We start from the raw sequence: 13,397 nt of genomic DNA, 5'->3' as shown, positions 1-13,397 counted from the left end.
AAATGAAAACGAAAACTGAGTGTCAAAGGACCCAAAAACCACCCTTAGTAGATTTTACCTCTAATGCCAAGGCGGTCTTGTCATACGCACAGGGCACTCTTTTCTGGATTGCTTTTGCAAAGACAGGTCCATTCTGCGTGGATGGCAGAGGGTTGACCGTCACCCCAGGAGTACTGGGAACGGCAGGCAGAGGAGCTGTGGTCTGAGGCTGAGCGTACGCGTGAGCAGGTTCTGGGATTCCGTAACTGTTGGAATTCCTATTCCCATGCTTTCCAAGTGGTGAGGACCTCACGAGCTTCTCCACGTAAGGGACAGGGATCATCCCGACCCGGCCCTCCTTGTTCCGGGCACTCCACCACTGTTCTTCTGGCTTCTCTATTATCACCAAGATCTCACCCTTTTTAAAGGGCAGGTCTTCGGCATCATTCCCAGGAAAATCATAGAGAGTCCGTACATATTCCAGATTTTCTTCCGCTGTGGGCAGGTTGGGTGCGGACACAGAGCCCACTGGTGGGCTTGGATACCTTCAGAGAGAAAGAAAAGTGCTCTAAGAGAAAAACCTTCCATGCCAGTGCTTGTCAGACTTTTAACAAACCATTTAACTCTGTAATGAACTATATTCCCCTCCACATCCTCAGAAATTAGCCAGGTTCTGCCACACTCTGATTTTCTGTAGTTTGTAATGCAGAAATTAGTATCCTGAAAATGCCTTTTAAAATCACATCAGGGAGTTCCTGTCATGGCTCAGTGGTTAATGAACCTGACTAGTACCCATGAGGACAAGGGTTCAATCCCTGGTCTTGCTTCAGTGGGTTAAGGATCCAGTGTTGTGATGAGCTATGGCGCAGGCTGTCGGCTGCAGCTCCAATTGGACCCCTAGCCTGGGAACCTCCATATGCCACGGGTGTGGCCTTAAAAAGACAAAAATTAAAAATAAAATTTTTTTTAAATTTTAAAATAAAATCACATCAGGTGCATAGTATACCCTCCACCCTCACAATAACACTGTTTTATACGAACCTTCTGTATACACATACAAACACCTGGTCCAAATTTACTTTTATTTTTTTAGAATTTACTTTTAAATTTGCAGTGAGTTCAGCTGCTACCTTCCGTAGGCCCCTGTCACAACTACCACACTCTTCCTCCTAGTCCTAATCTATGGTGTGCATCCTGCACACTTCCCTGAACACTCAGAGAGAAGATGACGAAGGCCTCCGTGACACTCAAAATACAACGACCAGAAAAGGGAGTATATATCTGCATTATAATTAAACAAAAAAAAATAATAATCCATATTGCGTCTTGTACAGGAATCATCAGCTGAGCCTCAAAATGAAAACAGGTTTTCAATGAAAAGCTCTTAGGTGAGAGGTCTTCCCAAGCACCACAATCCTTGCTGAGACCCACTGTGAGTTACCCTTGCCGATGTGGAACGAATGCCCAGCGTCAGTTACAAAAACAACACCCCAACACCTAAAAAATATTCTGAAAAGCTACGAATACATAAAGTCCCCCCCCTTTTTTTTCAGGGCCTGCACCCAAGGCATATGGAGGTTCCCAAGCTAGGGGTCCAATCGGAGCTACAGCTGCTGGCCTACACCACAGCCACAGCAACATCAGATATGAGCCGTGTCTGCCACCCACACCACAGCTCACAGCAACACCAGATCCTCAGCCCACTGAGCAAGGCCAGGAATCGAACTCACAACCTCATAGTTCCTAGTCAGATTCTTTTCTGCTGTGCCAAGACGAGAACTTCCAAGTCTTTTTTTTTTCCCCTGCTTTGGCTGCCCCACAGCATATGGAGATGCTGGGCCAGGGGTCAATCCTGCATCCCAGTGCTCTCAAGACACTGCTGAACCCACTGCGTCACAGCAGGAACTCCAAATAGTGAAGTTTTGGAGAAAACTATTTTGCCATCAGCATCCCCGACCAAAACTTCTTTGGAGCACAAAATCTGCATTAGAGTAACAACCCTAGGCTTCACCTCTTTGGGGGGCGATGCCTGCAGCAGAACCTCATCAGAGCCCAGTTCTAGAACAGCCTGGAAGAGAATGCTGGGGTAGGTCATTTGCCTGATTAACCACCGACCACAGTGGTTTATATTCCATCAGATCATACCCATTCTCTTTCTTTCCTCCACACAGTAAATGACCTAAAAAGTTACTCTCTCTATATAAAAAAATGTATATATTTATTGTCTTTTTAGGGTTGCACTCATGGCATATGGAGGTTCCCTGGCTAGGGGTCAAATTGGAGCTGCAGCTGCCAGCCTATACCACAGCCACAGGAACGCCAGATCCGAGCTACATCTGCAACCTACATCACAGCTCACAGCAAGCCGGTTCCTTAACTCACCCAAGACCAGGGAATCGAACCTGCATCCTCAAGGATGCTAGTCAGATTCATTTCCGCTGCGCCAGGATGGGAACTCCAAAGTTACTTCGTATTAACGTTATCTCCTACCTTAAAGCATTTTATTAAAGAAAAAAAAAGTTTCCTTTTTAAAAAGTGTCACCATGTTAAAACATTCAGCAAAACAAAATACAAAACAAAAGAGAAAACAGTTCCTCCAGTTCTCCTTCCCTCTTGTCCAGCCACTTTCTAGCTTCCTGTACCTGGGGCAGTTTTTCTGTTTCCCCAAGTCACTGTTCTTGCTTCACTGCGTGAGCCTGCCTCAAATGCAGCATCCCTGTGTTTCTGGATGGTTTTCTTCCTCCCTATTATTTAATCATCACTGTCAAGCACTCTTTTGAGCACGTTTCCCCTGTACTTTATTTTTGTAAACCTGAGATTCCCAGATTAAAGAACAGGAATGTTTTCACTGCCCTTGGGACATATTGCCATACTACCCTCTCCAAAAGGCAGTCTTTGTAATTTGGCAAAATGTACATCTTTTTAGTGTAAATGACTAGCTACACAGTAGTCAGAATACCTTGGTGATGAGGAGCTTGATTTAAAACCTGAAAGACCTTACCTATTAACCACCTGACAACTAAGAGGAAAATGCCCAATGTCAGCACATCTAGTACAGATGGGAGCAGCAGCGGTAAAAAAAAAAAAAAAAAAAAAAAGAGCTGACACTTATGCCTACATCAGCCAGGCTCCATCAGTTAAATTACTGACTTGTCCCAGCTGTCCTGGGAGGTAAAATGCTTTCCACTCCCCAGATGTGAAGCCAAGCAGGGCTCTAGTTTGCACCCAGGCAGTCTGGCTCTAGAGTCCTCTCCTAGCCTCTCAGCAGATCAGCCTAGGGGATAATCCCTGAGTCTTGTGGGTATATGAGAATTAACGCCATGTGTGAACCATTCACCATAGTTAGCACCTCTTCCCCATACCCTAGAAAGTGTACCCATGTTCCCACTCCAAGGGCTGCAAAGATTCTGTGAAAAATTTGGGTCACATTACACAAATCTCAGATAATGTACTAAGAGCACAACAGGTTCCTTCTCAGACTCTGGCAAGGGTTATTTTACTGTTTATATAACTAAAAGTTAAAAGCAGTTAGCTCTACAACACAGATCATGAAACACTAGTACCACTTCAGTGGGGATTAACACTAATGAAATCTATTTACCCAGGTATCCACTGGCTTATTTGTACTAAGAACTTGGGGAACAAACAATGAATTAAAACCAAATTCCTTCTCTCAAAAGACAACAACTTAGTTGTGACAGAGCTTGTCAGGCAAAGGACAGCAAAGTGTGAATCATGTCATGACAGGAACACTCAGGAAGGGGTGAGTTTGCTCAGGGTTAGGATGGGCAAGGGGGTGATGCACAAAAAGCCAGACTAGCCCCCTTTAAAGCTGAACGAGTTTTCGGAAGACTGGTTTTCATGTTCTGGTTCTATCTACATCAGTAAAGACTAGAGGCCTAGGAAGCTGTGTGTGCTAGGGTGCTAGTCACAAGCCCCGATCCAGGAACAAACTGCAGAATGCCTGAGAAAAAAATGAATTGTCCCAGTTTTCTTCGGGCAGTGGAGTCTAATCAAAAGGTTAAGTATGTCTGACCTGGCATCATCCTGCTCTCATCTCTGCAGGAACTAACATGTAATTTGATGAATACATGATTCTGAGACAATGGGGAGTGGAGAGCTTTGCATTTACATCTGAGGCATGGCTTAGACCCCAATCTGGATATTTAGACCTCAACTCTCTTAATAACAAACCCAATCAGATTGTTGACACCCCCCAACTTCCCTGTTGAAAGTAATCATCTCCTTCATCTCACCTTTCCATCAGAAGCACCACTTAAAAGTCCCTGAAGCCACACCTCTCCCCTGACCTGCAGGCAAGTGCCCAGTGAAGGTGGTCACTTTCTTTTTTTTTTTTTTTTTTGTCTTTTTGCTATTTCTTGGGCCGCTCCCAAGGCATATGGAGTTTCCCAGGCTAGGGGTCGAATCGGAGCTGTAGCTGCCAGCCTATGCCAGAGCCACAGCAACGAGGGATCCGAGCCGCATCTGCAACCTACACCACAGCTCACGGCAACGCCGGATCGTTAACCCACTGAGCAAGGGCAGGGACCGAACCCGCAACCTCATGGTTCCTCATGGTTCCTAGTCGGATTCGTTAACCACTGCGCCACGACGGGAACTCCAAGGTGGTCACTTTCCACTTAACATTCCCAGCACACTGATCTTAGCCTAGCTTCTCCAGTAACAGACCTTAACTAACCTCACACTCTAGACTCTCCCTACCCAGCCCCACACCAGAGCAGTTGTTTTGTTTTGTTGGTTTTTTTGCCTTTTCTAGGGCCTCTCCTGCAGCACATGGAAGTTCCCAGGCTAGGGGTCTAATCAGAGCTGTAGCCACTGGCCTATGCCACAGCCACAGCAACGCCGGATCCTTAACCCACTGAGCAAGGCCAGGGATGGAACCCACAACTTCATGGTTCCTAGTCAGATTCGTTAACCACTGAGCCACGACAGGAATTCCTAGAGCAGTTTCTATCAAGTGAAAACGACCATTACAATTCTTTTCTTAAAAAAGTGTATGAGTTTCTGCTGTGGCACAACAGGATTGGCAGTGTCTCTGCAGCACCAGGATGCAGGTTTGATCCCCAGCCCAGCTCCGTGGGTTAAAAGGATCCAGTGTTGCCATAGATGAAGCGTAGGTCCCTGGCCCTGGAACTCCATATGCAATGGGGCATCACAAAAAACCAAAACAAAACCTGTAGAGGGCACCCACTCAGAGAGCAAAGGTGGCCCTTTACCCATCTATCATCCTTCTTCTTTGCCAGAGGGCCGCCTATCACCCACATCAAGCACACCTGTGCCTCTCCCAACAGGCATTGCCACCACTCATAAACTTGTTCTCATCCTTCAAGAATCAGTTCAAAGAGCACCTTCTCTTTCAAGCCCTGCCTGACCCTTTGGTTATCATCCCTGCTTTTAAACTCCTATGCTATTCTGTTTTAACTAGTTCAATATACTGAGCTCCTCAAGGGCTAGGACCATGGTTTACTCGCATTATATGACTTGGGTCTAGTCTTGGGCTTTGGAATGGAGTAGACCTCAACATATTCAAGTTCCTGCTAAAACTAAAATGCCAAAGACACAAGGAAGCTTTCCCCATTCTTGTTTCTATCCTTGTGCTTTCTTCTGAAAACACAAAAGCTTCAGTAAATTCCCTAAATCCCGCTTACGCAGACAAGGAAAACTTGTGTGCCACCTGGCTTGCTGTCCAAGTCTCTTTACCTCACCATCGCTCAACTCACACTCTTAGCCATCCTTCCAGACTAGCTGCCACATGCCTGGTGGCCCCACCTTACTTGTTATGACTCTAGGATAATCTGAACTCCCACTAATAAGCACTGCCTCCTTTTACTTACCAGAAAGAACCAATATTTTAGCTGAAAGAACCTTAGAAATAACCATGTCCAACTGTTCAGATCAAGAGGAAAAAAAAATTTTTTTTTGTCTTTTTGTCATTTCTTGGGCCACTCCGGTGGCATGTGGAGGTTCCCAGGCTAGGGGTCGAATCAGAGCTGTAGCTGCCGGCCTACGCCAGAGCCACAGCAATTCAGGATCTGAGCCGAGTCTGCAACCTACACCACAGCCCATGGCAACGCGGGATCCTTAACCCACTGAACAAGGCCAAGGATCAAACCTGCAACCTCATGGTTCCTAGTCGGATTCGTTAACCACTGAGCCAGGACAGGAACTCCGAAAATTCTTTCCTAAATACAAAATTCTCTGAATTGGAGTCTTAAACAAGAGAAAAGTCACAAGTCAAATGGCTACCAGTACTTTACATGCCATGGGAACACAATTCTCAACTGGGCCAGCTTCCACACCTATCTAAATTGAACTCAGGGGATTTAAATTGCTGAAGAAGAAACTCAGAAGATTTATCCACAGTGCTGAATGCTATGCTAATCAAAATTAGTGTTAATCCTTCTCCCCTACTCCTAATTACAAAAGACCAAACCCAAGTTTCCTTAAATATTTAGACAGGGGTGATGGGAAGAGGCATGGCCATGCTGCTGGTGGAACCTCTGGTCCCTGCTTCACAGGAGTGAGGGGACTCTTCTGGACTGGGTGCTCACATTAGGGTCTTCCCATAGCTACTCGACTGTATCAGATGGCATGGACTTTACAAAAGTCTCAGTAACCAGGAAGCACCTCAAGAGCATGACAGGGACTGTTGACTCAACCTTAGTTCCATATCCTCAGTACCAGCAATGTGTAATGTCTGCTGAATAAAAAGCAAGCTTTTCTCCAAGGGTTAATTTTCCTTGGTTTCCCAATTTTTATTTCTCATGATTTTTCTCCTCATATAGCTACCTGAAACATCCTGCTGTTAAACCGGGAAGAGCCTCTATTAAAACAAAAACAAAAAAACAGTAATGCTTATCTGACTACTAACTACAACGTAATATACAATCTTTAAAATGTGTGGTTTTTTTTTTTTTTTTTTTTTGGCCATACCCACAGCATGTGGAAGTGCCCTGGCCAGGGACTGAACCCAAGCCACAGCAGTGACCTGGGCAGTACAACATTGGATTCTTAACCTGCTGCACAGGGAATTCCCTCAAACAGTTTTTTATATAAAAATTACACCCATGTGAAGAGAATCCTTTACAGTCCATTCAAAAATCAAACGCCACTGACATATCTTTGGGGTTAAATTTAAAATCTAAGATGGGGAGTTCCCATTGTGGCTCAGTGGTAAGGAACCCAACTAGTATCCATAAGGATATGAGTTCAATCTCTGGCCTCACTCAGTGGGTTAAGGATCCGGCGTTACCATGAGCTATGGTGTATGTCCGACATACATAACTTGGCTTCGACCTGGTGTGGCTGTGGTGTAGGCCAGCAGCTACAGCTCCAATTCACCCCTGGCCTGGGAATTACCACATGCTGGGAGTGCAGCCCTAAAATCTAAGATAGGAATGAATACCACAAACTCAAAAGGCAATTAATATAAATCTAGCAGACAAAGAGCTACAAATATACCAAATCATCTATCTCTTCCTTTCTCTTCCCTACCATCCCCCTCCCATCATCAACTTATCTCCAACCTTAGCCTCATGTAAGGTCTCTACTACCAACAACCTGGGTCATCAGTCATCAACATTTTGACCTGGACTGTGGAAGTGCCCCCAGTCAATCCCCTTGCTTCAAACTCCTTCCATGGCACCCCTGGCACTTTCAACAAAATCCAGTTTCCTTACTTACCATCCTATCTCCAGACCCTCCTTCCAGACCTCTGCCTTTGAAAACTCCCCCTCCTTAGCCTAAGCTAGCTTCTCTACCCTATTGCAGTTTCATGCTTCCTCTGACTTGACCACACCACCTCAGCTAAGTCCCTTCTACTATACTCTCTCAGTCTAGGTTTATTTCCTTCAGAGCATTTACAAATCTTTTAAGTATTTTATCTATTTCTCTATTCTGTCTCCTCCACTAAAAGCTAAAGTTCATGATGCAGAAAGCATGCTTGTCACCCATCTTTCCCAGTACCTATCACTGGGATACAATTTTCTTATAATATTTAAATTAAAATATTCAAAGTTGGGGGGGATACACAGAGGGTTTGGGATGGAAACGCTATAAAATTTGGTTGTGATGATTGTTGTATACCTATAAATGTAATAAAATTCATTAAGAAAAAAAGAAATTTCAATGGACGTATATATTAATTTGGGAAGGAAATAAAATTTTCATTATTTTGCATCTTCACATTCAAAATAAATAAATAAATAATAAAACATTCAAAGTTGGAGTTCCCACCATGGCACAGCGGAGATGGGTCTGACTAGTGACCATGAGGTTGTGGGTTCAATCCCTGGCCTCGCTCCATGGGTTAAGGATCTGGCATTGCCATGAGCTGTGGTGTACGTCGCAGACATGGCTCAGATCTGGTGTGGCTGTGGCTGTGGCCGGCAGCTACAGCTCCGATTTGGCCCCTAGCCTGGGAACCTCCATATGCTGTGGGAGCAGACCAAGAAATGGCAAAAAGACAAAATAAAATAAAATATTCAAAGTTAATGGAGTTCTTGCAGTGGCACAAGGGGATCAGTAGCGTCTCTCCAGTACTGGGATGCAGGTTTGAGCCCCAGCCTGGCACAGTGGGTTAAGGATCTGATGTTGCTGCAGCTCCGGCTCAGAGCTGTTCCCTGGCCCAGGAGCTCCATGTGCCTCGGGGCGACCAAAAAATAAATACATAAATAAAATTTAATTAAAAGGAACATTTAAATTAAAAACAAACTAGAACAAAACAAGCCCCAGTTCTTAAATTCTGAGGAAGTTATACGGTTGGGATCTTTCACTAAACAAAACAAACCCTAAAAAAGAACTATTAGATAAGTGGCATGAAACCCTGGCTCCAAGAGCTCAGTTGTTTTTTTTTTTTTCCTCTCTTTTCCTTTATATACATATATGTATACGTATATATGTATATCCTGTGGCATGAGGAAACTCAAGGGTCAGGGATTGAACCTGCATCACAGCAGTGACAAGGCCAGATCCTTAACCTGCTGAGCCCCAGGGAGCTCTTAAGAGTTCAGTTTTGATGCCTAAATAGTTAGACCACTTAATTTATCCTGTTTGGAGCGTGAAATGGCATCAAGGCTTGCCCAGCCTCTATTCTCTGTGGTAGGTAACATACCTAAGCAAATCTGTGAATTTCAGGCTGGGGAAAGGCAATCCAGATTTAGTCTAACAAAGTAAACCCAGTCAGGAGCTAATTTCAACCAGCATTGTGATAGCCCTCAGATATACAAGGGAAAAGAAAAACTAAATTACAGCATAATGCCCAGGGCAGAGAGCACAAAGAAGAAACAAGCAATGCTGGGGGAAGGGAGTCAGGGAAAGGTCCTGGAACTGCAAGGAGGATTTCAGGGGGCGAGGAGTAAAGAGAAGCACTCAGGGATGAGCCCCCAGCCTGAGTGAAGGTGACAGCAGGTGTGTAGGGATGGCCTGCAGCGAAGGAGTGAGTGGCCTAGTGGGGCTGCACCAGAGGAAGATGAGAACAGGTAAGGACAGGCATCACACACAGAAAGTTACAACGAGATCTGGGGGTTGTTTCTGTGGGAAGTGCGAAGCCACTGGGGCACATTCATTTTTCTCGGTCTGGAAGGGGGTGGAGCCAGCCACTCATGCTTTTTATTTTTTCAATTTTTTTATCTTTTGTCTTTTAGGGATGCATCCGAGGCATACAGAGGTTTCTAGGCTAGGGGTCCAATTGGAGGGACAGCTGCCAGCCTATGCCAGAGCCACAGCAACATCAGGTCTGAGCCATGTCTGCGACCTACACCACAGCTCATGGCAACACTGGATCCTTAACCCACTGAGTGAGGCCAGAGATCGAACCTGCATCCTCATGGATATTAGTCAGGTTAACCACTGAGCCATGACAGGAACTCCCCACTCATGCTTTTTAAAGCAGCTGTATTATGGTGTCTGTCACCTCAAGCACAATGCCTCGCACACAGCAGGGCTTAATAAATGACTAAAATTAATGATACAATCCACCTTCACAAAGTAGGAAAGTAATTTACTTAAACGTATTTATTTAATGGCTGCACTCAAGGCATATGAAGTGCCTGGGGCAGGGACTGAAACTGAGCCACAGCTATGACCTAAGCCATAGCTTCGGTAATGCTGGATCTTTTAACCCACTGTGCCACAGTGGGAACTCCTACTTAAACGTATTTAAAAATCTCCTTACAGTGAGTTCTAAGATGATCTCCAACCCTGATCCTGGAATTACACTGGGCTAAAAGTTGACTCCAGAGTCAACTGGAGACCTGGAGGTTTCACCAATGAGACTCTTGGTGTCTATCTAGGTCTTTGTTATACAGTATCTGATTTATAATCACTTTCTCCCAGTTTTTAAAGCCCATTTAGTTAAGCAGTTAATCTTACAGTCATTATATCATCAAGGCTCTGTTTCTTCTCTATCTCCATCCCACAGAAACAACACTTAAGGCATTCAGTGTGTACTCATTAATTAATTATAACAGCTTTTAATGTTTAAAGCTCAGAGTAATATCTTGTCAGCAAGTCTATAAAGTCAGAAAGAGCTCATCATTAAAAATCTATTAGCGCTTTGTTTTTTTTTTTTTTTCTCTCTAGCTTTTTAGGGCCACACCCATGGCATATGGAAAATACTGGGCTAGGGGTTGAATTGGAGCTTCAGCTGCCAACCTATTCCACAGAAAAGCGGGATCTGAGCCTTGTCTTCGACCTACACCACAGTTCACGGTAACACCAGATCCCCCACCCACTGAGCAAGGATGAACCCACATCCTCATGGATACTAGTCAGATCTGTGACCAGTGTGCTGCATCGGGAAGTCCCTTGTCCTTGTCAAATAAATATTTAAGAAACAAACCAGGCAATGAAATACTTTTTACTTTTAAAATTCTAGCAATATCTTTAGTCCAAATTTGGCATAACTTAAAAGAAACTTCTAACAAAACACTAAGGCAAGCAATCATATAAAAAGAGGATACCTGATGCTCAGTGTTACTCTGGGTTAAGTTTAAAATAGATACTTAATCATTAAACCTAATACAAAAAGTACACCTGGGAGTCCTCTTATGGCACTGTCTGGCAATGTCACTGCAGCTGCTCTGCTTACTGCTGTGGCTCTGGTTCAATCCCTGGCCCAGGTAACTTACATACGCCACAGAAGAGGCAAAAAAAAAAAAAAAAAAAAAAAAAAAGTACAACTGAAATTCAACTAGGAGATAATTACGGTGAGTGTCATTCAAAAATTTCCCTTAGTAATATTTTAGCCTTATTCCTCCTTGGAGATTTAACCAAATGTATTTCTAGTTTATTAATGGTCCAACTTGGGGAAAAGCTGTTAATTAAAAAAAAAAAAGTCCTCGTTGAAGCCAATGCACCCTCTTTCAAAATCTTTGTTAACTAACGTATTATAAAATAGGTGCCAGGCTTATTTCAAATTAACACCAGGATACAGTTCTGATATTTCAGTTAATATTTCAGTTAAAGATACTGTTTCTAAATGGTAAATCATTTTCATCTGTCGTGTGGTGTTCCAAAGGCTGCAGTCCAGGAGTTCCTCACCTGGAGTTCAGAGACAAGACCTTGAAAGGTGTGCAACTTGTGGGTGTGTGTGCGCGCGCGGGCGCGCGCTTGTGGGGGGGCCGGGTGGCGCCAAGTCTATCTTCAGTCTGTGTCCCAAAAAATGTTTCAGAAACAACAAAATCCTGCTTTACCATGAAACTTAGACGACGCAAAAAGCGCCCATTTTTAACGATGCACCCACAGTTCAATACATTTCAAATGCACCCCCTTATCCGCAGCGACCCAGACGCTGACACTACCTTCCGCTCGGAATGCCTTATGGAGAACAACGCGGTTCAGAAGGCGGGGATCTGGGCCCACCCACACCACGCCCCGCCCGCGTACCTGGGCGCTGGCTCGATGAGGGTGGTGGTGTCCAGGTAGTGGATCTTGTAGAACTCCAGCAGGGCCGGCAGGTGGTCGAACTCCTGGTCCCCGATCTTGAAGCGGCGGTTGGGCAGCGAGTTGATGATGTAGTGGGACACCCGCGAGTTCTCGGATACCGACAGCACGTAGTCGCCGGGGCAGGTGGACGAATCGCGGACCAGAAACATTCCGTGGCGCTGGCCCTGGAGCCGGGTCTGCGCCTCCTGGCGAGACACGGGCCCCATATACCAGGCCGAGCGGTCTGAGGAGTCGAACCTGGCGGAGGACATGGTGCGGCGGACGGGCGGCTGTTCTGCCTGCGCTGGACGTTCCGCCCGAGTCGGCGGCGGCCGGGCCTCTGGCTCCCCGCTCCTACGGGGCCGAGCGCGGGCCTTCCTCCCGGCCGCGGGCCCGCAGCATCCTCCGCGCCGCCCGCCTGCCCCGCGGCCGCCTCACCAACGGAGCGGCTTGGAGGCGCGGGCCCAGCCCGGGTCGCGGCGGCGAAGCCGAAGGCAGAGGAGGCCTCCTGGGGAGCCTCCGGTCACTCCTGACCCGGCGCGCACCGGCCTCCGCCCCCGAAGCTCCGCACCTAACCCGCGGCTACGCCAAGTACAGGACCCTCAGGAGCGCAGCGCCGCGCCGCCAGGGCCACTTCACCCAGCCCGCTCCCAAGAGCCACAGCAACAAAATGGCGGACGCGGGAGAAGCGGCCGGCCACCTCCCCCTCCGATCTGCGCTCCCGGTCTGCGCACGCGCAGGGCCAACCCCCGGCGGTCGCCGGGGCCCTCCCCGTGACGTCAGGCGGAGCGGCCAATCGGGAGCGCAGGCATACGGGCGGGGCGCGCGGCGCCCGTGCGCGTTCCCGCGCGCCGGGCACTCTTCTTGGACAGCCTGGGGAGCTGCCGGGAAGCGGCTGGGGCGGCGCACGAGCGGCGTCTCTGAGACCCGCTCTGGGAACAAAGCGAAGCGGGCGGGCTTCTGCTGAGTGGAGGGGTCGCGGAGCCGCCGCCCCTCGGGCTGCTGCCACATGCCCTGGATGGGGTTCGGTCCACCGCCTTCCCCGCGGGGCTAGCGCAGCGCCGACCTCGCGGGTGGAATGAATGGCTGCGGGGAGCATTCCCCGGGCTGGAAGGAGGGGAAGGCGTGTCCGAACCTGTACCTAGAGCCCTGTGCTCCGGCCCACGGGGCCGTTCGCGCCGGGGTGAACCCATCCCACGCCGTAGGGGCTGGGTGGTGTCCGCTCCCGGGTGAACTCGGGCAGCGCCTTGGTCCGCTGCCTTCGTGACTCAGCAGGTTTTCAGGTCCCGGTGCTCTCCTGTGTGCTCGGCTTGGACTGAATCGCTCCATGTCAAACATTTATAAATATATATGGAAATATATATATTTCCATTTCTAGTATATTTATTTTCTTCCAGTTTTATTGAGCTATAATCGGCACACAGCACGTACAAGTTTAAGATGCAAAGAATAATGTTTTGATTTACATACTG

The 13,397-nt window shown here is 47.0% G+C and overlaps 1 protein-coding gene across 1 annotated transcript in view; it reads right to left on the bottom strand.

Annotated features, from left to right (window-relative positions):
* Positions 1 to 12,653, bottom strand: part of CRKL (CRK like proto-oncogene, adaptor protein) — a 29,717-nt gene extending 17,064 nt beyond the window's left edge. The window contains exons 1-2 of the mRNA XM_003132994.5: positions 11,887 to 12,653; positions 59 to 524 (exon numbers count right to left, since the gene is read on the bottom strand). Coding sequence (XP_003133042.1) covers positions 59 to 524; positions 11,887 to 12,197 — 777 coding nt within the window. The 5' untranslated portion in view covers positions 12,198 to 12,653. The remainder of the gene's footprint in view (positions 1 to 58; positions 525 to 11,886) is intronic.
* Between the last annotated feature and the right edge of the window lie 744 nt (positions 12,654 to 13,397).

The sequence above is a fragment of the Sus scrofa genome, chromosome 14 (assembly GCF_054392235.1).
Source record: "Sus scrofa isolate SSC_HxYL_T2T_F1_AM1 chromosome 14, Sscrofa_HxYL_maternal_Yorkshire_Landrace_v2.0, whole genome shotgun sequence".
Taxonomy (NCBI): domain Eukaryota; kingdom Metazoa; phylum Chordata; class Mammalia; order Artiodactyla; family Suidae; genus Sus; species Sus scrofa.
The sequence above is the reverse complement of the archived record's forward strand: the minus strand, read 5'-3'. Positions and strand labels throughout refer to the sequence as shown.